The following is a 22,498-nucleotide window of genomic DNA, read 5'->3' on the forward strand; positions in this document are numbered from 1 at the left end:
CGCTTCTGGCGGGAGCCTGCGCTGCCTCCGCGGGGCGCGGCAGGCAGGAGCTCCCCGCCGCCCCCGTCAACCCTGCGCCGACATGTGATGACAGCCCGGCCTCCAGTCGCGGCTCGCAGCCCGTTCCAGGGAAACCGGCTTCCGGCGGCTGGTCTCATCCGGCTCGGCCTCGCCGTTGTGGAGCGGAGAAGCTCTCCGGCGGTGGTAGCGGCCGGCTAAGGCTGCACGAGGAAACACAGAGGGCCCTGAGCTGGCCCGTGCCGGCCCGGCGCCGGGCGAGACACTGCCTGGCCGAAGGTGCAGGGTCGCCTAGAAGCGGCAGCAGGGGCCTGATCCCTTCGTGGCCGGGAAGGGTTCAGGATCTCCACAGGGGGGAGGGGCGCTGGGAAAGCCGTTCCAGCCATCCCTGCTTACCTCAGGGCATCCCTACTCCAGTCCCGCACAAGAACAAGCGCTACGAAATACGAGACCGGTTGCCTGAGGACGGGATATCATTGACAAGCATCCTGCCAGGACTTGTCTTGAAGATGTATCCTGGTCAGATACGCCCGAGTTCTGCTGAAGTGAACGTGTTTTTGTTTCTTTTCCATTTCTCAGCCTCAAAGCCATTTCTCAACAGTTCAAACCGTGTTTTGTGGTAGGCCGCGCGGTCGAATTTCACCACCAGCTTCTATGACCGTTAGCGTGAAATACCCTCCACGGACAACCTGTGGAGGAACAAAAGGAATCTGCCAAGAAAGCTGACCACTGGTTAGGATTCGACCCTTATGGATATGCTTATAATCTATTTTAAATACATTTGGATACAAGTACGGAGCTAGGATACCAAACTAGTGGGACTATTGATGCGAGATTTCCATACAGGCACTCCTCGATTTACAACATTTCGAGTTACATTTCACACTTACAACATTTATAAATTGACACTGTTTCAACTTTCTGACATCAGTTTTGATTTTACAGCGCTTGATCTGACACCACGCCACGCCATACCAGCAAACGAGTTCTGTGTCACCCGTGTCTGTGGAAAACGTCTGTCCAAACTTCTTTGGGCACTTTCTTTAAGAAAGCAGACAAGACTCCAGAAAAACCTGCAGCCAAGACTCCTGAGAAGACTCCAGCCAAGAGCCCTTCAAAAAGTCCAGCAAAGTCACCTCAAGACCTTCCAAATCAGTAGTAGTACTATTTATAATATAAATACATTAATGTAGCTATATTACTCATCCATAATTGATTGAGTACAATTCAGACTTGATGATCTTTTGAGGTCTCTTCCAACACCCACAACTATGAAGCCACAAAGCTACAAAATACTGCTCAAAAGAGAAGCTGAGTAAAACAGGCCAGGCACGTAGTGAAGACAAAACTGAAACCAATACAAACACGACCATTTCTGAGCTGCCGGTGCCTGCCCCCTCTCCTCTCTGCTGGGCCTGATCCGATACCAGCTAGCATAAAGATCACTGGTGGCACCGAAGTTTGATATCGATTATAAGAGAGGGAACAAGAACTCACCCTCCTTACCTAGGGTCAGATAGTGAAAAGGTGCAAGAGCCCCTTTGATTTCACTGGAGTTGTGACTGTTTGTACAGAGAGCAAATGCAATCAGAGGATCACTTCCAAAGTTGCTTTTTTCCCATATTGCAAAGGTGCACGCAGAGCTCACTCTGGGACCACTCATTCATCGCTAGCCTGATTAAGTAATGGAGGGAGGGGCTGTATTTACAAATTAAGGCAGGCAACCAGGCCTCACCCATAGTCTGAACTCTGCTTGTTCTGATGCCTAAAAGAAACTTGATAATATCCCAGCTGCTGCTACCCCCCATCTCCATGTTTCCTGTTATTCCCACACTGTCTGTGCACAGCTGTCTATGCCTTACCCACTACAACATACACGTGGGCACTCTCAATGCCTCCTGTTTGGTACAGTTAAATACCTCTCACATGTACTCTGCAGTAAGAGCACAGGAAAGCCACATACAGTGTGAAAATATGTGGTGCCCACAGCTGCAGGGTCCCCTTTCCAGTTCACTGGAGTGCCTGGGAGCTCTGCGAGTAAATTCCCAGCCCAAATTTAGAAGCAGGCCAGGAAGATAAGAGCAGCTTAGCTTACTTGAGCTGAAAGCCTTTTTGTAAAGCCACATTTACGTTAGGAAGTATGTCCATCACTGAAAACGGCCAACACTTTCTGCAGGGTGCAAACACGCGTTCATCTTCCCGACATCTGCAGTGAAATCATGCCCAGCGCTTGTTCTGTTGCACTCCCTCCCGGGACACATGGTCAGCAATGTCCCTAATATATACACGCTGCCAGGGGAGAAGAGACAGATGCAGCAGAGATCAGGGGGAGCATTTAAACTACCCTGGCTGGTCAATCCATTTTGTTCAATGGTTTTGAATTAACTGTGAGACCAGGCTCGGCAAAAATCTCCAATTGCAAATTGATGTCCAGTGGGATCCCACCAGGCCATCTTCAGTAAAAGCTTACCCTGGACAGGGTGACCTTTATGTTCATGTGGAAACCTTTCTGGTCCTGCCAGCCAGGCAATTTGAAACAGTGACCATGTTCCCAGGAAAGCAGCTAAAGGTGTTGATGCTCTAAGTATCTCACCTGCAGAAGCATAGGGCAAATCACCGTTTCACTTCACAGAGCCAAAACACTGGGAGACTTATTCTTGCATGTCCCCTGGGAGAGGGAGGCCTGTTCAGAGGCAGGAAAAGATTCATAATCCCTGGCAAATCCATAGGGAGTATGGAGCAAAAGAGAAACCACATCATCTGATGCCCAGAACTGGCAGCTGGCATTCAGGTGGAACCATATACAATGCGACTTATCTGTTTGAGTTAGGGTCCAAGCCTGGGAACTGCCCACGAGCAGCCTCGGTCATACAGAATCCTTCAACCAAATGGATCGGAGCTGACTACACGAACAACGCAGACGCAGCTAATTTTGCCTCCCGCCTCGAGGGAACAAAGTGGCAACAGTTCAATAGCCAAGAGCAACACCACACAACAGTGCAGCGGAGGAGGTCCAGGTACCAGGGTGAACATTTACACTTGGAAAAAGCAGCACAGGAGTTTTAATGGCTATTAGCCTTAAGAGCTTTGGTTTTACTTCTCATCCAAAAGACAGGACAGCTCAGTATCATGCCAGGCAATTGAACTTGTAGATCCAGAGAGAATGCCACTCACCAAAGCAATAGCTTCATTTCAAGTAGCCAGAGGCCTCTGCTCCATGACCGACCCAGGTCCCACTCTGCACCGTCCACGAGAGTGGAGGAGCTCACAGCTTGTGACACACACGCAGGGAATTTGCAACTAATCCTTAACAGCAAAAGTTGCTGATTTCTGCAGATAATCATTGGTGCATGTTTCCCCAAGAATCACCCGATTCTAAGGTTAAATCTGGGCATTATTTAAAAAGGTCCAGAGGACATCAATTCCACTGCCAAAAATGGGGATAAAATGCTGGAGGAAGCCCCTCATCTCCACCCCCGCTTATTGTGTTTGCCCAGGTGGATACCTTGCCTTGGAGACTGCAATGCACTGAGGACCATTTTCTACACGCAGCAAGAATTTTCTGTTAGAATAAGTTGTGTTTCATTTTATTTTTATATTTCTAAATTGGTCCCATGATGCATAAACAAGCAAAAACAGGAGCAGCATTTATGCCTCCTGTCCTTCCAGGGGCTGATCATTATGGCAACAGGTCTGTGTTGCTAAAGCAAGCAGGAGACTATGTATTAGTGGAAATTCCCTGAAGGCTCTGACAGTGACCTGGAGGCTGTGCAGAAGGCTGGAAGGACTTTGGAGTAAATGCCTCTCTACACCCAGCAGAATTCTGTCATCATCAAGAAACTTAGCAGACAGCAAAAACTGTGTCCATTTTGGCATAGAAAACCACTACCAAACCAAATGGTGCATGTTTCTTTTGTTCAACGTAACTGGATAAAGACAGGATCATTTTAGTTCCTATTAACACTTGTGCTGGTATCCCATAGTAACTCAGAAGGGCAGCGGATAATACCAGGGTTCAAGACCTGGACCAAGAATGACTAATGGTTTCCAGACCAGTCACTGTGCGTGCAATTCATCAAACCACTACAAAATTCAGCAGACTTAACAGCTGCTATAGAGAAGAGGCTGTGGATTGGAAAAAGGAAACAGCACTGCCGGTGTCCTCGTTTTTCTGGACAGAACCGGGGTGTGGAAGGCAAAATTAATTGGTAAGTAGCTGAATGTGCTCTGGGTTGAACTAGGATGTACAGGGAGGCCTGCGTGGACAGTAGCAGTGTGGGATGTCGGTTGTGCTACAGCTGTGAGAGTGTGAGCGAGTTGTGCTGTCCCTGCATTTGCCATTTTTCTGTTGCTTTTAGAAGCACTATAAACACACTCACTAACTTCCAGCACTTGCTCCAAAAGTTGGTTAAGAACATACTGAGGATTTGAAATGCTTGTTAGTCATGTTACGATGCTGCTGAGCTTGCCCAGGGTATGGCAGATAGTCAGTGCTGCTAAGTCTGATGTCACGAACATGCCAGACACTGACTGTGCTAAAAGCATTGCTCATTTGGGCTGGTGGGTTAGCCAGCATTAGAGACCTAGCAGAGCTCTTTCTCTAGGGAGAAAAAGTGGCACATCAGGTATATTCTTTGGAGTAAACCCATTTACCTTGCAAAAAATGTACACAAGTCCTATTTCCCTGAAAGCAGTAGAGATGAACAACATTGGGGGGACTTGCTACCATCTTGCTCTTCCCTCTTATGGCTGTATTCCCAAGTGCTTTTCTCATTTTCTGTTGCTAATAAATATACATGCACAACCCCCCATGCCCTCCTTACCAAAGAAAACCTCAACCTCTGCAATTATAAAGAGTATTAGGAAAACACCTCCTAATCTCTTCGGTCCGGTTTCCCTTTTTGCTATGGGCAGTAGTGTTAAAAATGGAGTATTGTTAGAAATGCACAACTTGCATCTTGCACCTGATAAGAAAGAAAAACACTGCCAAGGACTTTTTTCCTTGCCCAGCCTTGCCACAGCTTTTCTTATACTAAATCGCAGACTCTCCCCCAGCTTCTCCCTAGCCTTTCTCATGCAGGTTACAGAAGCTGAAATTCAACTGACTGTGTCCTTGAAGGGGGGGGGGGGGGTTAAACTCTTGGTGACCTATAGGAGTCTCTGAGCATGCTTAATTAGCTGATGCATATTTACCTCTCCGTCCTGCATACTTAAGTAGTTAATTATAATATACATGCGATGTATGTAGTGATGTAACCACATGTATGCTTGTATGAAACGAAGTGAGCTGTAAGAGTTCCTGTTTCTGCACACGTGCCCAGCAGGAAAAAGATAAATACAGCCTGCAAAATTGCTTGGTGGGTTCAGAGTAATCTGAGTTTTTGACTCTACTCTGACCCTATTTGCAAATACACCTTTTGTGCCATCTAAAGAGTGTATGTCTGTGATTTTGGTGGCCTCCAGAGAAACGAACCGCTTTAAGCATCAGTAGCTTGCTCTGTTCCAAGGTATCTCATTACATAAAGCCACATTTAACTGCTTCTCCATTTAGCCTGAAAAAAGAGCTATACACACCCAGCTCTGAGACTGATCTATACATCAATGATCTGCTTATGGACAGGTAGTCACATCTTCCAACTTCTTAGCAGCAGTTCACAAACATGCAGATTTCTGTCTGTTAGGAATACCCAGAACATCATGTTTGCTTGGGCACCAATGAAACAACCTGGAGTAACTTTGGGCCTGAAAAAGTGAGAAAATTAGTGTTACCATCCACTTGGGGGAAAAAATAAAATCACACAGACCTGTACAGGCTTTTTGATGAGCCATTCCTGCTATTGCAACCTCTAGAGCTATGGCTGCAGGGCATAAAGCAGCAGCACAGAGATACCTGAACTAGCACAGAAAAATGTCATCAGACTAGTGCAGCACTCCACCTATGTCACTTAGTGAAAAGGAGGCTGCATGAGCACAGCATGTCCCAGGCTAGTCTGGATATACCTGCAGGGCTCTAACTGTCCTGGAGGAACGAATGTAAAATCTAACTGGTTCACTCAAAACTGAAGCCCGCAGGACCCTGCGTGACTGTGGGGCATCCAGCCCCATACACTGCCACATAGGAAACCCCAAACTCATGAGGAAGAGCTTGGACACTCCTGGAGAGCCAGTCCCTATCACTCTGGAAGCAGGATGGCAACTAGCCCACACGAAAGGAAATGGATCCTGAAAGCTGCTCTGGGTAAAGCCTGCCTTCCTGCCCTCTAAACACCCATTAAAATTGCTGGCATTGCTTTTGTGGGTAACATTAGAAGTTCTGTCCCACAATCAGCTTGGCATTCTTGGGCCTACCAAGTGTTTTTCCCTCAATCCATCCATTCAAAATGCAATGCGGGCAGGGCATGCTGGTACGGGAATTTTCTTCATCAGTAGCCACTGGAATTCTTTGGAAAAAGTCCTTCCTTTAGATGGGAACTGGAAGCACAACAGCCAAAACACAGATTTCAGTGTGGTAATTGTGAGTTAACCTCCGTACACAATAAAGTTCATCGGATATTGACTCTGGCATACTTTCAACACCTCTGGATGTGAAGATAAAGGCAGCAGACACATATTCCCTGTGAACTTCCCCCTCCAATGTCACCACTCATGTGGAAGAATGGAGTCACTTATAAGCTGCACTTCCAAATGAGAGCCCCACCCATGGCCACACACTCACAGCACCTACCACAGCTCTGGTTTCTAAGTTAGAGCTGGCATAATTTTCCACAGTTGAACAATCATCACTGATGTAATCACCAGACAAAGCACTTGACTCACTCATTGAAACAAGAAAGTTTACTCCCCTCTCTAAGATCTGTTACAACATCTCTGCCTTAGGGTAGTTCTCTCAAAGGACTCCGTGACTTCTCTAAAAGAGAACAAGGCTCCTATTAGCTTGACTTCTGGTTGACATGAAGGCAAAAAAAAGCTAACACGCTTCAAAGGTGGCACCAGGATGCCAACTTGTGCCACTTTTCATAGTAAATGTCATGCCAGGGGAGATCAGAGTCTGCAGGTTTATGATTTGGGGCAGAGAAGGAGTTGGTCCCGTGCTTTGGAGCAGGGACTCAAAATCTTGCTGGGATGTGTCTTCTACCACCTCTGGGAAAATGTCCCTTCCCCTGTTTGGCTAAATTTTAAGTACTGAACAAAATTCATAGACATGAGGGCTGGAAGGGACCTCATGAGATCACTGGGTCCAGACCCCTGCCCAAGGGGCAGGAAGTCAGCTGGGGTCAGATCACCCCAGCAAAATAAGCATCCGAGGGTTTCTTAAAGGTATCCAGAGGAGGTGCTTGCACCACTGCTGGCGGGAGTCTATTCTCAAGTCGTCAGCAGTCAAATAGAAACATCTTAAAATTGAGAAGCTAGACACAGCTGCTAATTGGCCTTTCCGAGAATCTCTCTTCACTGCAGGTTGCTGTGATGGTGCACAGACAGCGGTCTCCCCACTGAGCATGCAACATGCAACTTGCCTCATCCATGACCATTCATTCAGACATTTAAAGGGATGGGAGAGATGGAGGAGGGGGGAGTTTGGAGAAAGTAACTGGGAGGTACTGCACAATTCTTTCAGGCTGAATCATTTGGCACCAGGAAATGCAGGGAGGGAGTTGGTCCTTGACATCACTTCAGATATGCAAGCAGCCCAGCAGCTGAAATACCAAAGACAACCATTATCTGGTTCTCCCTGCCAAAGAGCTCAGCAAGCTGGGTTAAGATGGGGCGCTGAGCTCTTTTCAAAAGCTGGCTCTTACTTGAGGGCTTAAGTAAGAGCTGAGCATTTCTGAAAAGCAATTAGAGAGTCTGGAGAGTTTAACTTTGGTCCCAGGGTATTTTCCATCTATCTGCTGACTCATTCCTGAGACATCGTTTACATCTGAATTAGGACATTTGAAAATCAAAGTCTTACACGGTGTTTGTTTTCTCAGATGAGATGATCTAATTTAGGAGGGGTTAGGGAGGGGAAAAGCTGGGAGACTCCCTGAAGGTGCCAAAACAGAGAAAAACAAGCTTAATAGAAATGATGTTTCCTACAGCTCTTATTCACATGAGTTACTGATTTCTATCAAATGGCAAATCTGAGAGTAGGGGCTACAGGGGGAAGAAAGCCTATGGCAGGCAAAAACTAAACAGCAATAAAGCATCTCTCTAGAGAGTAACAACCCTCCTCCCTAACAACACTGGATTTGTAGTGGTGGGACCTATGCTTTACTGCACTCTGTATGAAAATAGTCTTGCTAAACCTGTGTTTGGTTGATGTATATCCAGCTGTCCACCTGCCTTTGATTTCCAGCTTGAGGATCTGGTTTTTGCTTGCAGCTGGACTGACCTGGAGTGGTGTTTGGCACAAGTTCAGAATAATGTCATTGAGCAGAGGATATTCGTGTAGGTAGACTGCCAAAGTCATCTTCTTCTCAGCACGCGTGGGTCCTACAACAAGATGGTGTATAGGCAGGACTCCTTGGCTGCCTGGGAAAGAATTTATGGGACAGCAATTTTATTTTGCGGGGACTTGGCCTCGCTGTGGAGCCGGGCCCGCAACGCCATGCCCCGCCTCGGGAAGCGCATTGGCTGCACTTGGACTTGGACCAAGGAGCGCTGGGAGCTGGGAGTCTCCCTGCAACCAGTCCCGCATGACAACCGCGTCACCATGATGCCATGCACGAGGACCTTCCTGGAGTAGTTCCTGAAGGATGCCATCTGAAACAAGTACGCTGGTGACCTGAGGGCCAAACCCAACCAGGACAAGGTCTTCGACGTCACCTCATAGTGGGACTCCAGCAACCACTTCATGCCCACTGGAAGCTTCACGTGCTTCGTGGACTGGCGCTTCCTCCACCGTGCCCCCCTCAACTGCCTGCCTGTGAACGGGGCCCCGTCTGCTTCAGCCACTGGGACAAGAGGTGCCGACAGTGTGGCTACGTAGCAGAGACCCTCCTACGTGCTGTGCAGCTGCAGGACGCACGCCAGGGCCTGGCAGCTCCGCCACAACGCTGTCCAGGACTGCCTGGTGAGGGCCATCCCAGCTGCAGCAGGCGAGATCTCCATGAACCGCACCATCCCGGGCTACGAGAGCCAGATGCGCCCTGACATCATGATCACAAATGAAGAGGCCAAGAATATCGTGATCATGGAAGTGGCCATCCCCTCTGAGAACCAATGCCCGGGCTCACAAGCAGGAGAAGTATGCCCTGCTGGCCGACATCCTGAGGGGCCGTGGCTACGACGTGGCGGTCAACGTGCTCATTGTGGCAACGTTCAGAGCCTGGGACCCCAGCAACAAGAGTGTCTTGTGTGCGTGCCGCGTCTCCGTCACTACGCCAAGCTGATGCACGTGGTGTCCAACATGATCCGCTGGTCCCGTACCATCTACGTGGAGCCCATCACGGGGCACCGCCAGTACTCCGACCCCGCCAGACCAACAGCCACTGCCCTGGACCCAGGGGGGACCGCCTGAACCCCACTCTGCACCTGACGGACTTCACTTCAAGAGGAATCGTCAGCAACAGGCCACCCTGCTCCACTCAAAGAGGACCCCCGCGATGAGACTCTATATGGACTAAGACACTTTCGTCGACCTACTTCCTCCACCATTGCATGGGTTTGTGTGGATCTATCTTCTTTCTCTCTCAGCATCACAAACCCCCTCCCCTCCTTCCCTCACCCCCAGGCTTACATGGCTAACATTGTATTTTGTGTAACCTAGTTGTGTTCCCCTCCTCACCCCCACCCCCCTAATGTTAGTCCCTTGCTTAGGTGATTTGTATTTCCCTACTGGCTTTGTCATCTTTTTGGATTCACAATCGTAAACATCTACTAATAAAATTCAGTCTGTTCCTTTATTTAAGAGACAGTCACATGCCAAAAACAATATTCTCAATCATTGAAAAATGTATTTGTATTGCTGAATGAACCTCAGTACAGCTGCAAAAATATATTAAAAATAAACATCTTACATTTTTTGAGTGCACCTAAAAGGCTTGATTGTAAAAACACACAAATACTTACAGGAAAAAGCATCGTCTGAAGTTAAAAAGTGTTCTCCAAGAAGTGCAAAGACAGTATTTTACTACTAAAATATAGTCTTTTTTAAGCCCTGATGCTTAGAGAATTTGCTCTAAAATACACTTTTGATCCCATTGCTCACTTTTTAGAGGGCAATGCTAGTTGATTGTAAAGAAAGCAGCAAGGATTTCTTATTCTGATAGGAACAGGATTAAAAAAAGAAAAATCAGTATAAGGAACAGCTTTTGAATTCCAGGTAAATTCAAAGTCCTCTGACATTTCCATTTTTGGAAAGATGCAACAGATATCAAACTTGCGATGAGAACAGGTGTTATGCACCTGAGAACAAAAGGGAAGTCTTTTCAGAGACCATCACTAGACAAACTGTGTAAAAAGTAGCTTTAAAACGAAGATCGCATTGAAAAGTGACAGCAGTCCATTTTGAGTTCCTTCCATGTCTGTTAATTGCTGCTAAAAGAAGGATAATACACACTTACAGGTGGAAGCGGATAAGTAGGCAGCTGTGTAGATTACTTGTCCACAACTCAGGCTGTACCACACCACACTCAGTTGGCTAATAGTTTCTACATGGAAAACCATTTGGCACCATGTCCAAGCAAAAGAAGCCAGCACATGCAGAACAAATTAATTTGTTTCATAATCCAGTTTCCAAAGTCAGGAGGGGACATCCAGTTCCTTTATTCCTGCTTCACACAAATAGCAAGGATCCTAACAGCACATCTCGTTCACAAGAGGAAAGTAGTAAAAACAGTAACAATCTTAGATCTAATTTCCATACAGAAATTCTGCACCAGTGTATCAAATTAGTTCAATCAGTTTTCCATTCTTTTCTTCTGATGTTATGCCTACTCATTTCTAAGCCAGCAACAGGCCTGCATCCTGAAAAGGAAAATAAGCAGTTACAAATCAAAACAGCGATATACTCCAATCTCTTTGAGGGTGGATTTTCCAATATTTGCAGGGAAAAACACTAGTTTTGGGATTAGGAAGTCCCTAGTTATTTTTTTTTATGAAAAATTACCTAATCTATGTATAACAATTGTATAACAGAAACTTCAGGTTGAAGTAGAGAAAAAATGCTATCACCTTAGAGGCAAAAACCTAAGCAACAGAAAAAAAAATAGAGAAAGGAGCTGTTGAGTCTGTTACAGAGTGAGGGGAGATTGGTGATCAAGCAGAATAACTACAAGAACAACATGAAGAAGCAGAAAGACACATAAAAGATATCTATGTTGCTGAACAGCAGAGAACTAGACTATCCCAGCTCCTTGTTTCCAATCCCCTAGGGCTGTGCGAGGCTTTGGACCATGCTTCAGATCTGGAGAAGCATCGGACGCTTCAGCGGGGGCAGGTTCTGGGGCCCTGCACCTCTAGCTGCTGACAGGCAAAACTCCTGATGTGGTGCAATTGACTGTCTCTGTCTTGGGGCAGTTGACTGTCTGTATTGATTATTTCCTCTCCTTAGTCTGGTTTTGTAGGTGTTAATCGTTACTTGTTTTGCCTGTCTGCAGCTAGGGGTGCAGGGCCCCAAACCCCAGAAGCCCTGCACCGATCTCCTCAACAGCTGACAGGCGTCGTGGCCGCAGCAGGGGCCATCATCCCTGCAGCTTTCACCCTGCTCCGCCTTAACACACACAGGGTCACCCATGGCACCAGTTTTGCTTGTCTGCAGCTTGACGTGCAGTTCCCCTCAAACCACTCGTCTCCTTAAAACTTGGCAGGCTTTGTGCTCTCAGCAGGGGCCACCACCCCTGCAGTTTTCAGCCCACTGCGCCTTAACATACACAGGGTCATCTATGTCATGAGTTCTGCCTGTCAGTAGCTTGAGGTGGTTCCCCCACAAACCCCTGCATCAATCTCCTTGAAACTTGGCAGGCTTTGTGGCCTCAGCAGGGGCTACCAACCCTACAGTTTTGACCCCACTGTGGCTTAACACATACACATGACACGAGTTGCAAAAAACTTTTTTCCAACTACTCAGTTGGTCTAAAAAAAGACATCACATATACCCAAAGAACCTTGCCTGCCTACATGCTTAGACCAGCACGGCTATAACCAAAAACCCAGCTCCAGTGACTAACTGCATTGCATATTGATCTTCATCATGGACCCTGCACATACTATATGAAGCACTATGCTATTTGCACGAGATCAACATGGAAGCCTCTTTGTGCTATGTGCTAAAATGACCTAAGGTCTTCAGGGTAATATGGGTTTACCTCGAATACCTCTTCCAAAGCACCACAGATCTTACACTGAAGAGTGCTAGATGATTTACTGAATCAACATTTTTATTTCATTCCTTGGAATCTCAGATCAGCAGAGACTCCCTCTGCCTGAAGATGGGCGATTGCACCCAAAAGCTTGCAAAGAACATTTTTCCACCTACTCTGTTGGTCTAATAAAAGATATCACATGTACCCAAAGAACCTTGCCTGCTTTGCATCAAAAAAGTGATATCACACTGACACCTGCTGGATGAAGTCAGTTTTTTAACGTATTTTCAGGGCTTTATTTGTTTCTTGTCACCAGCACGTGATCTACTCCGTCATTCATAAAATGAAAATTAGGGAAATCTGCAATAGGCCCATCAAACCTACCCTCCACTCGCACAGTCATTTTTCGGTAATGAATATGCTCTTGGAACAAAACCGAATTACAAATGGTATCTTAGACTGACTTACCTCATTTCTTTTTCTGACGCTTAGCTGCAAAAATTCCAGCAACCATTGCAACTCCACCAATCACAGCGAAAAGTCCTGGCAGAAGAAACAAGAAACGGCAACTGAGAATTAAAGTTACACAAAACATACCATTTTGACAGACACCAGCTGCACCTTGTATACACTCACCATCGACAGACTAGAACAATAGAGAAACCCTTTCCTTCAATCCCTGACCGTGAACTCTTTTGCTCATCTGGAAAGGGGCTCTGAAGTGGGACTTCCTCATCTATCACATCTGCACTTCTTTCAGACCAATGTTTCACATTAGACTTCCAGCTCATTCAGCATGCAGGTTAGTAATGCTGTCTCCTGTACAGCTGGGACGTTCCAGCTCTACACCACCTCTTACCTTCCAGCTTGCTCGATATCTGAGAACCATGCAACACAGATGTATGTAGGTTGCAGAACGGGAACTGCTAGAGCCCCGTCTGCAATAGCTCCATGGGGCACTGGTTGCCCCCATCATACAGGGAGGGCTTGTTATCTGCACCTTGACAGAGCTACTCTGACACTGCAGTTCAGCAAGACACTGAAGAATGGGCCTCACTAAATGCATCTTCAACCCCACTGATTTTAGGAGGATGCATTAAATTGCTCTGGTGCATGGGGGCGTACAGAGTGAAACTTATTCCCCATAGTTAAGCCACTTGGAGGGGTTGGGGGAACAGCAGGCATTCACTAAGCTAGTATATTCAGGCTCGTACGTTCGGGGAGTTTGGTGAGAACCTCATTCCCATAAGTAACAGCATCCTAGTTATCACTGCACCGGACTCGCAGGGTCACTGACAGAAGCCCAGTGCCGTGGCTCACACCCTCCTAGAGCAGCAAGCTCAATACCCAGCAGACCACCCCCAGTCATGTGCTTACTGCCTGCATAATGAGGGCAACACTGCGTGCGCTGGCCCAACTCTAGTGCCAGCACCCAAATTAAATTATTTGAATACAGTGGAGACAGTAACAGCTTCAGCGCAGTGGAGTATTTTTCTGTTTTAAGTGACTTACCAGTACCCAGACCAATAGCAGCACCATTTTGGGGAGCTGAAAGTGGGGGAAAAATAAGACAAAAATGAAGCCACACAAGTGTCAGTAACACTTTTCCCCCTCACTTATACCAAACAATACCATAACATACTTTTTAATATTAAGAATTTCATAGGAAGAGTCAGGATATGTATATTCATTTATATTGATATTGTTCACATCATTACTATAGGTGTGGAACTAAAGTTCACGGATAACTTTCTAAAGCTGCCAGAAAAATACTATCATCACCTTTATTGTGATGTTTAGTAAACATGCCAGGTGTTCTCTGGAGTGAATTATCTGTAACAGAAATAAATCTTTTTTTAAAATGGATAAACAAGCTGACCCACTTGGCCTTTTGAAACGCGTGCGCGCGCACGCACACGCGCGCACACACACACACACACACGCACATGCACGCACACACACACATGCATTCCCACATGCACAACTACAGGCCTGCCATGAAGACAGCACCCCCCACACCAAACCAGAGTGTATGTCAAATGCAGGACAAAAAAATATAAAAATAAAAGGGAATTGAAAAAAGCACCAGATCTACAAGTGCTCCCTCCACTGGCTTTGGTGACTTGTGATGCACCAGCATATAGAGGCCCCAGCCATGGATCATGGTCCCATTACCACAGCGCATTGTACAACACCCAAAAACTGCTCTTCTTCCCCATTTCCAGTTCTGCACCCTTCCACTTGCGGCAGGAATGCAGAACTGCCTTTGCTTTTAGCTGCTCAGCCCCCCTGAGCTCTACACCCCGTGGCCTGCGCAAGCAAAGCACAAATGGCTGTAGCTCTGTAAAGTGAGCAGGTTGTCAGAAAGCAAACAGAAAAACAACATGCAAAGTGAGAAAGCCTCAGTCCCTAGCTGTAGTTCAGAGGAGACCAGGCAGGGAATGACGCTTACAGTAAGGTGACCCTATTCCACCTGGATCCAACTGCAAATGACATCCCGGACCTCAGAACTTTAAGCAACAGGCAGTTCTTTTTTTACCTGTGGAATTAACAGCCGTGTCTGCTCGTCCTGGGGGGTCGCTCTTGGGCATAGCCGGTGGTGTTACCATGACTGCTTGAGCGAGAAAAAGCAGCTATGAACATTGCAGTACATCACTCCCCAGACTATATCCTACACCTGTTAAGTCACAGGTTCTCTTTTTTTTTTTAACATGGGAAAAGACCATCCATGACCACCGTCCGCTCTTTGGTGAGCGAGGCAGCAAGCTGTTGGGAAGGGATGGCCTCCACCTCTCTCCAGTGGGGAGAAGGCTCTTCTCAACCAGACGGGCTGACCTGCTCCACTGGGCTTTAAACTAAGCCTGCTGGCAGGTGGGGGGAATACTGCCGCTGCTGGCACACCAAGTGGCCCTTGCAAAGCCAGCAGGCCAAGGCACATAAGAGATCCCACCCCAGCCCCAGCCCTGCAACAAAATGTAGGCAAGGCAAGAGGCCCTGAGGGGACACTTGCGTGTCTATACACAAATGGGGAATAAACAGGAGGAACTTGCTCTCCTCCTAAATGCAAATAACTACAATGTCATAGGGATAACAGAGACCTGGTGGGACTCCACCCATGACTGGACCATGGGTATAGATGGCTATACCCTGTAGAGGAGGGATCGAGTGGACAAAAGGGGCGGGGGTGTAGCTCTCTATGTCAAGGAAAGCTACACGTCCCTGCAAGCCAACATTGGCACCCAGGGCGGACGACTTGAGACCCTCTGGGTTAAAATCCATGGGGAACACGGCGCAGGGGATACTATGGTGGGGGTCTACTACAGACCCCCTCCCAGAGTCAAAACCTCAACCAGGAGTTCACCAGGGAATTGGCTGAGGCCACACGATCCCGGTGTACAGTTGTCATGGGAGACTCTAACTACCCAGATATCTCGTGGGAGGAGTGCTCGTCCAAATCCGAGCAGTCACAAAGCTTTCTCTCATGTGTGGATGACCTCTATCTGACGCAGGAAGTCTACGGGCCCACAAGAGGTAAAGCACTGCTCAACCTCGTATCGGCAACCAGGATGACCTAATTGGCAACCTAACAATCAAAGGTGATCATGAACTGATCACCTTCACCATCTGCCGTAAAGCTGGCAAGTCAGTCAGTTGTACAGAAGTCCTCGACTTCAGGAAAGCTGACTTTGACAAGCTAAGGAAGCTTGTCAGAGAGGCCCTAAAAGGCCACAACCCAATGGAGAGGGGAGTTCAGGACACGTGGTTGATCCTCAAGGGAGCAATCCTGGATGCGCAAGCAAAGTCCATCCCATCTCAGAGGAAAGGCAGCAGGAGGGCACAGCAGCCCCCTTGGCTCTCCGGGGAACTGGCAGATCTCCTGCATCTTAAGGGGAAGACCTATAAAAGATGGAGGACTGGAACTGCCACCAAGGAAGAATACTTTGCTTTAGTCTGGACTTGCAGGGAGCAAATCAGGAAAGCCAACGCTGTGATGGAACTCCAGCTAGCTACAAATATCAAGGAAAATAAAAAGTCCTTTTTTAGATATGTGGGGAGCCAGAGGAAAAGCAAGGGCAACATTGAACCTCTGCTAAACCAGACAGGGCAACTGACAACCTACGCCCAGGAAAAAGCAAACTTGCTAAATGGGTACCTCATGTCAGTTTTCTATCAGCCCCATGGGATAGCCCTGCCCGCTGTGGGTCAGGGAGGCCCGGGCGAGGGAGACTCCTTGCCCTCCATCGAAGCTGACCTTGTGAAGGAAGACCTCGACAGGCTGGATACCTTCAAGTCAGCTGGCCCTGATGGGTTATACTCCAGGATACTCAAGGAGCTGGCGAGCATCATAGCCCAGCCCCTGGCATGGGTCTTCGAGAGCTCTTGGCGCTCTGGTGAAGAGCCCAGCGACTGGAAGAGGGCCAATACGGTGCCAATCTTCAAGAAAGGGAGGAAAGTAGATCTGGCAAACTACAGGCCCATCAGCCTGACCTCTATCCTGGGGAAAGTCTTGGAAAAGATTATCAAGGAGGCCATCCTTAACAGACTAGCTGAAGGCAGTACCTGAGGGAGACCCAGCATGGGTTTGTTGCGGGTAGATCTTGATTGACCATTTCCTTTTATGACCAGGCAACTTATCACCTGGACAAAGGGGAAGAGATCGACGTTGTATATCTCAGCTTTAAAAATGCCTTCAACCTGGTATCCCATAATCACCGTTTGGTTAAACTGGCTAACTGTGGCCTTGACCTCACCACAATCTGCTGGCTGAGGAACTGGCTCCGTGGAAGGACCCAGAGGGTGGTAGTCAACGGCAGCCAATCGTCTTGGTGCGCTGTGACCAGTGGGGTCCCACAAGGCTCTGTCCTGGGGCCTATACTGTTTAACATCTACATCAATGATGTGGACACTGGTGTCAGAAGCAGACTGGCCAAGTTTGCTGACAACACCAAACTCTGGGGTAAAGCATCCACACCTGAGGACAGGAGGGTGATCCAGGCGGACCTGGACAGACTCATGAAATGGGCAGACAAGAACCTGGTGGTGTTCAACACTGAAAAATGCAAGGTTCTCCACCTTGGGAGGAAAAACCTGCACCATGCTTATAGGCTGGGTAGTGCTACGCTGGTTAGCACTACAGATGAAAGGGACTTGCGGGTCATGGTTGACCACCAGACGAACATGAGCCTTCAGTGTGATGCTGCAGCTAGTAAAGCGAGGAAAACGCTGGCTTGCATCCATAGATGCTTCTCAAGCAGATCCCAGGACGTCATTCTCCTGCTGTACTTGGCCTTGGTGAGGCCACAGCGGGAGTACTGCGTCCAGTTTTGGGCTCCGCAATTCAAACAGGATGTGGAGAAGCTTGAGAGGGTGCAGAGAAGAGCCACGTGCATGATCAGAGGTCAGGAAAACAGACTTTATGATGAGAGGCTGAGAGCAATGGGTCTATTGAGCCAGGAAAAGTGAAGGTTCGGGTGATCTGGTGGCCACCTATAAGCTTATTGGGGTGCTCATCAGAATCTGGGGGAATGACTGTTCACCAGAGCCCCCCAAGGGATGACAAGATTGAACGGTCACAAACTCCACTGTGACCGGTTCAGGATGGACATACGAAAGAACTTCTTCACTGTCCGAGCCCCAAACGTCTGGAATAGCCTGCCACCGGAGGCAGTTCAAGCACCCACTTTGAACACCTTCAAAACACATTTGGATAATTATCTTTCTAGGATCCTATGATCCCTGCTGACTTCCTGCCCCTGTAAAATCATTCACAACCTCAGTTTTCAGGGACAGCCACTTCTCTCTGCACTATAAAAGCACAACTTGTCCGTCCCATTGTTTTGCAATCTGGTTACATACCAACAACCCCGGACCTCCAAACTTTAAGCAACAGGCGATTCTTTTTTTACCTGTGGAATTAACAGCCGTGGCTGCTCGTCCAGGGGGGTCGCTCTTGGGAGTAGTCGGTGGTGTTGCCATGACTGCTTGAGAGAGAGAAAAAGCAGCCATGAACACGGCAGTACATCATTCCCCAGGCTATATCCCACACCTGTTAGGTCACAGGTTCTCTCTTTTTTTTTTTTAACATGGGAAAAGACCATCGGGTAACCTACTCTTCCGTACCCTTGGCTCTTTGGTATGGGTTATTCAGAGAGATTCCAGGCATTGAGCACACATACCATGCAAGATCAAACTCTCCCTTGCAGCAATAGCCCATAAATATGGCACTGCTGGAGATGGACACATGCTGCTCTTACCAGGAAGGGGGAAGGAGGGAGAATCCCATTTGGAAAGTCACTGACCAAGGGCTCTGCTGAAGCTGGAGGGCTCCACTAGGAGCAGCAAGAGGTGAAAAGGGGAACAACACTGCGGGCAGCTGTTCTAACCACCTCCAGCACCGGAGAGGTGAACAAAGGAAGTGGTAAGACATGTCTCTTAACAAACTGTGCTTCAACACAGCCTGAAGTGCCCTGGTTCACCGCGTGGTAGCAAGTATTGACATCATCCGAGACCCACGTGGATAGGAAAAGCAGACCAGCCTTTGCTTCTCTTCCACTACGACTAACAGCCCTAGCAGCTGTTAACAGGAAGAAGAGCTTGAAGAAATCCAGGAGGTGTGCTGAACAAAATTAATATCCTAGGCAAAAATCTTGCTGAGGATCTAAGGATTACTTTGTCATGATGAAATACAGTTTTTGGGGTGAGGGGGCCTGTCACGAGGACCTATCTTTCAGTAAAATCTGGCTGATATAATGGCCACCAAACATGCACGCTGCATTGGAAGAGAGCAAGAGTTGGTCAAGAGGTGTCCGGATAAGGAGGGGGAACTCCCTGTGATGAAAAGCTTCCCCAGGTGGGTAGTCAGAGGGATGAAACATTACAAGGTCTCGTCATGCCTGGCCCCTCTCCAAAACCTGTACAAAATCCTCCTCCTTTGGACACTGTCAAGAGAAGCTCTTCAGCAGAGTTATTCTGCTGCACATCTCCGGTCTTCCCAAGAGCAGAGGATATCCTTACGTTGGCAAGTTGGAAGATCAGTCCATGCAACTTGATCTCCTTTCAACTGACATCTGATGAGCCGCTGCCCAGTTAACTGGTACCTAAAGAAACAAGGGGGGAAAGGGCTCCTACAAAAGTTCTTACAGTTGGCCCTTAATAGCAAAGCTATCACTTGCTGGCAGAAAGACACTCTCTCGTGAGCAAGGTCTTTCCCACGTACACAAAGGCAATCTGTCTGGACAGCAAGAGCAAGAGAAGGCAGATACGCAGGAGCTCTCACTTTGCTGCCAGTCTTTCAAAATCCTCACACCTTAACCTTTGTAGACTCGAGGCACCCCTTGGAAAAGACATAGAGCGGTTCTTCTGTGCAAAGCACTCACAAAGATTATAACGGGTCAAAAAGGTTTTAAGACTACGCATTCCCGTTGGAAAGCGCTGGGTTTATTTTGTGAATCACGTGGCACACATAACAGTGCTAACGCTGTGTGGCACCCCGCGACACCCCGGTGGAGAATCACAAGCCACTCGGGGTATGCTACGCTGATAAAACCATACACGTTCATTTAAGCCATGGCACCCACGCTTGCATTATGGCTTCCGAGCCAGGAGCTCAGTCAGTTATTCTGAAGATCGGAAACTACACCCGGAAAGAAAGTACAAGCAAATCTGCTTGCACGCTACATAGGTTTTTCCAACAGCAGTCTGCATGCATCAGGCAAAACCCACGATGCCACAGCCATCCCTTTTGCTCTCTAAATTAGTCTGGGGGATCTTTAGTTTGGCCCACTGCTTTTTAGACATGTTTACTCTTCAAGCAGGTAGACCAGACCTTGCCAACAGGCTTCCAGCATCTGCTCTGAGTAGAGTTTTTTCCTTTAAATAGAAGACCAGGTTCCTCGTTCTCCCTGTTCCAGTGCTGACCAGCAGCTCTACCCAGCGACGGCCCCACGACTCACACGGCGCAGCTTGGCTCACCCTGCGTCACAAGTGATTTCCACGCTGTCACCATAGAGAAAGCCTGTTACAACTGCAGCTCTGCTGTGTTCTGGTCCTTTTGGAGCACCGCAAGATTTCCCTAGGAGAGACCGAGCTTAGCATCAGCATGTTAAAAGGAAGGAAAACTCCCTCGCACCCCTACAAGAGAACACGACAACCTCAGACCACCTAAGTTCGAGTATTACACCTCTCTTTTCATCCTCCTTAACCGTAGACACCCGTGTCCATTTCTAATTGCCCGACTCCCCTTTGCAACCTTGACATTCTCCTGCAATGTTATCTCGGATCCTGGGAAAAGCAGCAGGTACTTTTCCCCAGAACGAGCACTCAGAAGTGTATCATCTCCATAGGCAAGACAAGAAAGAGCGCCACGGTGCACTTGCACCTAAAGACAGCACCAGAAATCATTTGTAGCAAATTGTAATGGACAATTTAACCCATTTTTTCAAGGAGGGAAACTGAAAACTGGTTTCATTTCCCTAGGTCCTGTAACCCTGCATTAGAAGAGACCTTTGCACCAACTGGAAGATGCAGCATATTGACACCGTAAGAAAACCGTAGGAGTAGTCTCATTCTCCCACCGGCTGCGCTGAGATCATGCTAAGCATTTTAAAACCCGACCTAATAGTTACTGCATTGCTTGTGATTTCTGTTCCAAGTATAGAAGAAGCACTGGAAATACCACCCACACTGAACCACTGATGCACAGCAGCGACCACTGCCCAACCGTGAGGGAGTCCGCTGTTCACTCCCTCATTTTCAGCTCAGAAGGAATTTGAAATCAACGGACTAAAAGATGTTTCAACCTGAAAGTCACAGAAGTTAATGCTGACAGATCGGCCGCAGCCACCTCCCCAACACTCTCCTGTCTGCTCCAGGTTGGTTACTGCATCCATAGGAAGAAGCAGGAAAGACACCACTCACTTTTACACAACTCGGGGATATCTGACCAGGCTAGGTTTTCAAGACAAGTGCTGGTTGGGTGCGTTTCACTGACATTCTCGTACACGGAGCGACAGACGTAACGCACGGTGCTCCCAACAGGGTAGAAACTCTTTGTCGCGTCCTCGTGTGACAGCTGAGCAAACCTGGACCTCACTGGGTCACTGCAGCTTCCTAGGAACAAAGATGAGAGGCAGAGAAATAGCAACAGAGCCAGGGATTGAACACAAGCTCCATTTTTTAGCCTTCTACCATGGACCCGAAGTGACAGAGGGACCGCCGAAGTCACCTCGTTCCACCTCCTGGTGACTAGATGAACCATCCTATGCCATCCAGAATCCGCACCGACCTCACACCCTGACCTGCTGCAGGGACAGCAGGGGCACCGCAGGAGCCCACGTCCTGCCTTGCGTGACCCACAACTACATAATACCGAAAACGGGGCTGATGAAGAACCACGCTGCTAGCTGCAAGGGTTCAGGGACGAGTCTGGTAAGAAGAGACGGGGGACCATCAGGGAATGGCACCCGGCTCCTGCCGCGCGGGGGGCTGCAGGAAGGGGCGGCTTTTCTTCTCGAGGCGAGACAGCGGGCCCGGGCCCAGCTGCCTGCGGCACCGCGGCCCGGGCAGGGCAGAGCAGCGGGGCGGGGGCGCGGGCGCGGGCGCGGGCGGGCGCTACTCACGGGCGCAGAAGGGCTCCAGCGCGGACCAGGCGGAGCCGCGCAGGCAGCGCCGCGTCTGCAGCATCCCCGGCACCTTGCGCAGCCCGGCCTCGCACTCGTAGGTCACGTCGGCGCCCTCGGGGTAGCTGGCGGCGGCGGGGCCGGCGGGCCGGGCGCCGCGCAGCGGGGGCGGGGGCCCGCACGCACCTGCGGCGGGAGCAGAGCCGGTTGCAGCGGCGCGGCCCCGGCCCCGGCCCCCGCCCCGGCCCCCGGCCCCGGCCCCCGGCCCCGCTCACTCACCGCCCCCGCCGGGCAGCAGCAGCGGCAGCAGCAGCAGCGCCAGCGCCCGGAGCCGGAGCCGGAGCCGGAGCCGGCCGCACATGGCGGCACGCGACGGGACGGGACGGGACGGGACGGGACGGAGCCGGCGTCCCACGGCGCGGGGAGCGGGCGCGGGGAGCGGCGCGGGGCCGGCAGACCGCCCCGGGGGAGGGAGCTGGAGCCGGAGCCGGAGCCGGAGCCGGCTGCGGCCGCGTCACTGAGGGCTGCGCCTTCAACCGGGGTTTATAAGCACCGCCACTGACACACGCACGGGGCTTA

The 22,498-nt window shown here is 49.1% G+C and overlaps 1 protein-coding gene across 6 annotated transcripts; it reads right to left on the reverse strand.

Annotated features, from left to right (window-relative positions):
• Positions 1–4,219: 4,219 nt before the first annotated feature.
• Positions 4,220–22,392, reverse strand: LOC149853685 (complement decay-accelerating factor-like). Of its 6 annotated transcripts, none has more exons than XM_090026659.1 (11): positions 22,199–22,392; positions 21,920–22,105; positions 21,219–21,410; positions 20,274–20,373; positions 19,317–19,399; positions 18,209–18,280; positions 14,842–14,913; positions 14,085–14,135; positions 13,815–13,850; positions 12,771–12,845; positions 4,220–10,965 (listed from the first exon to the last, which is right to left on the reverse strand). In XM_090026659.1, exons 1-10 carry the CDS (start codon positions 22,278–22,280, stop codon positions 12,772–12,774), a joined length of 948 nt encoding a protein of 315 aa, XP_089882785.1. In that variant the 5' UTR covers positions 22,281–22,392; the 3' UTR covers positions 4,220–10,965; position 12,771. The 6 variants fall into 6 exon arrangements, with proteins under 6 accessions (XP_089882785.1, XP_089882782.1, XP_089882783.1 ...); XM_090026656.1 differs by having other exon boundaries at positions 14,842–14,916; XM_090026657.1 differs by having other exon boundaries at positions 18,209–18,283.
• Between the last annotated feature and the right edge of the window lie 106 nt (positions 22,393–22,498).

Source organism: Crocodylus siamensis, chromosome 13 (genome assembly GCF_052110815.1).
Source record: "Crocodylus siamensis isolate JL-2025a chromosome 13, ASM5211081v1, whole genome shotgun sequence".
NCBI lineage: Eukaryota > Metazoa > Chordata > Crocodylia > Crocodylidae > Crocodylus > Crocodylus siamensis.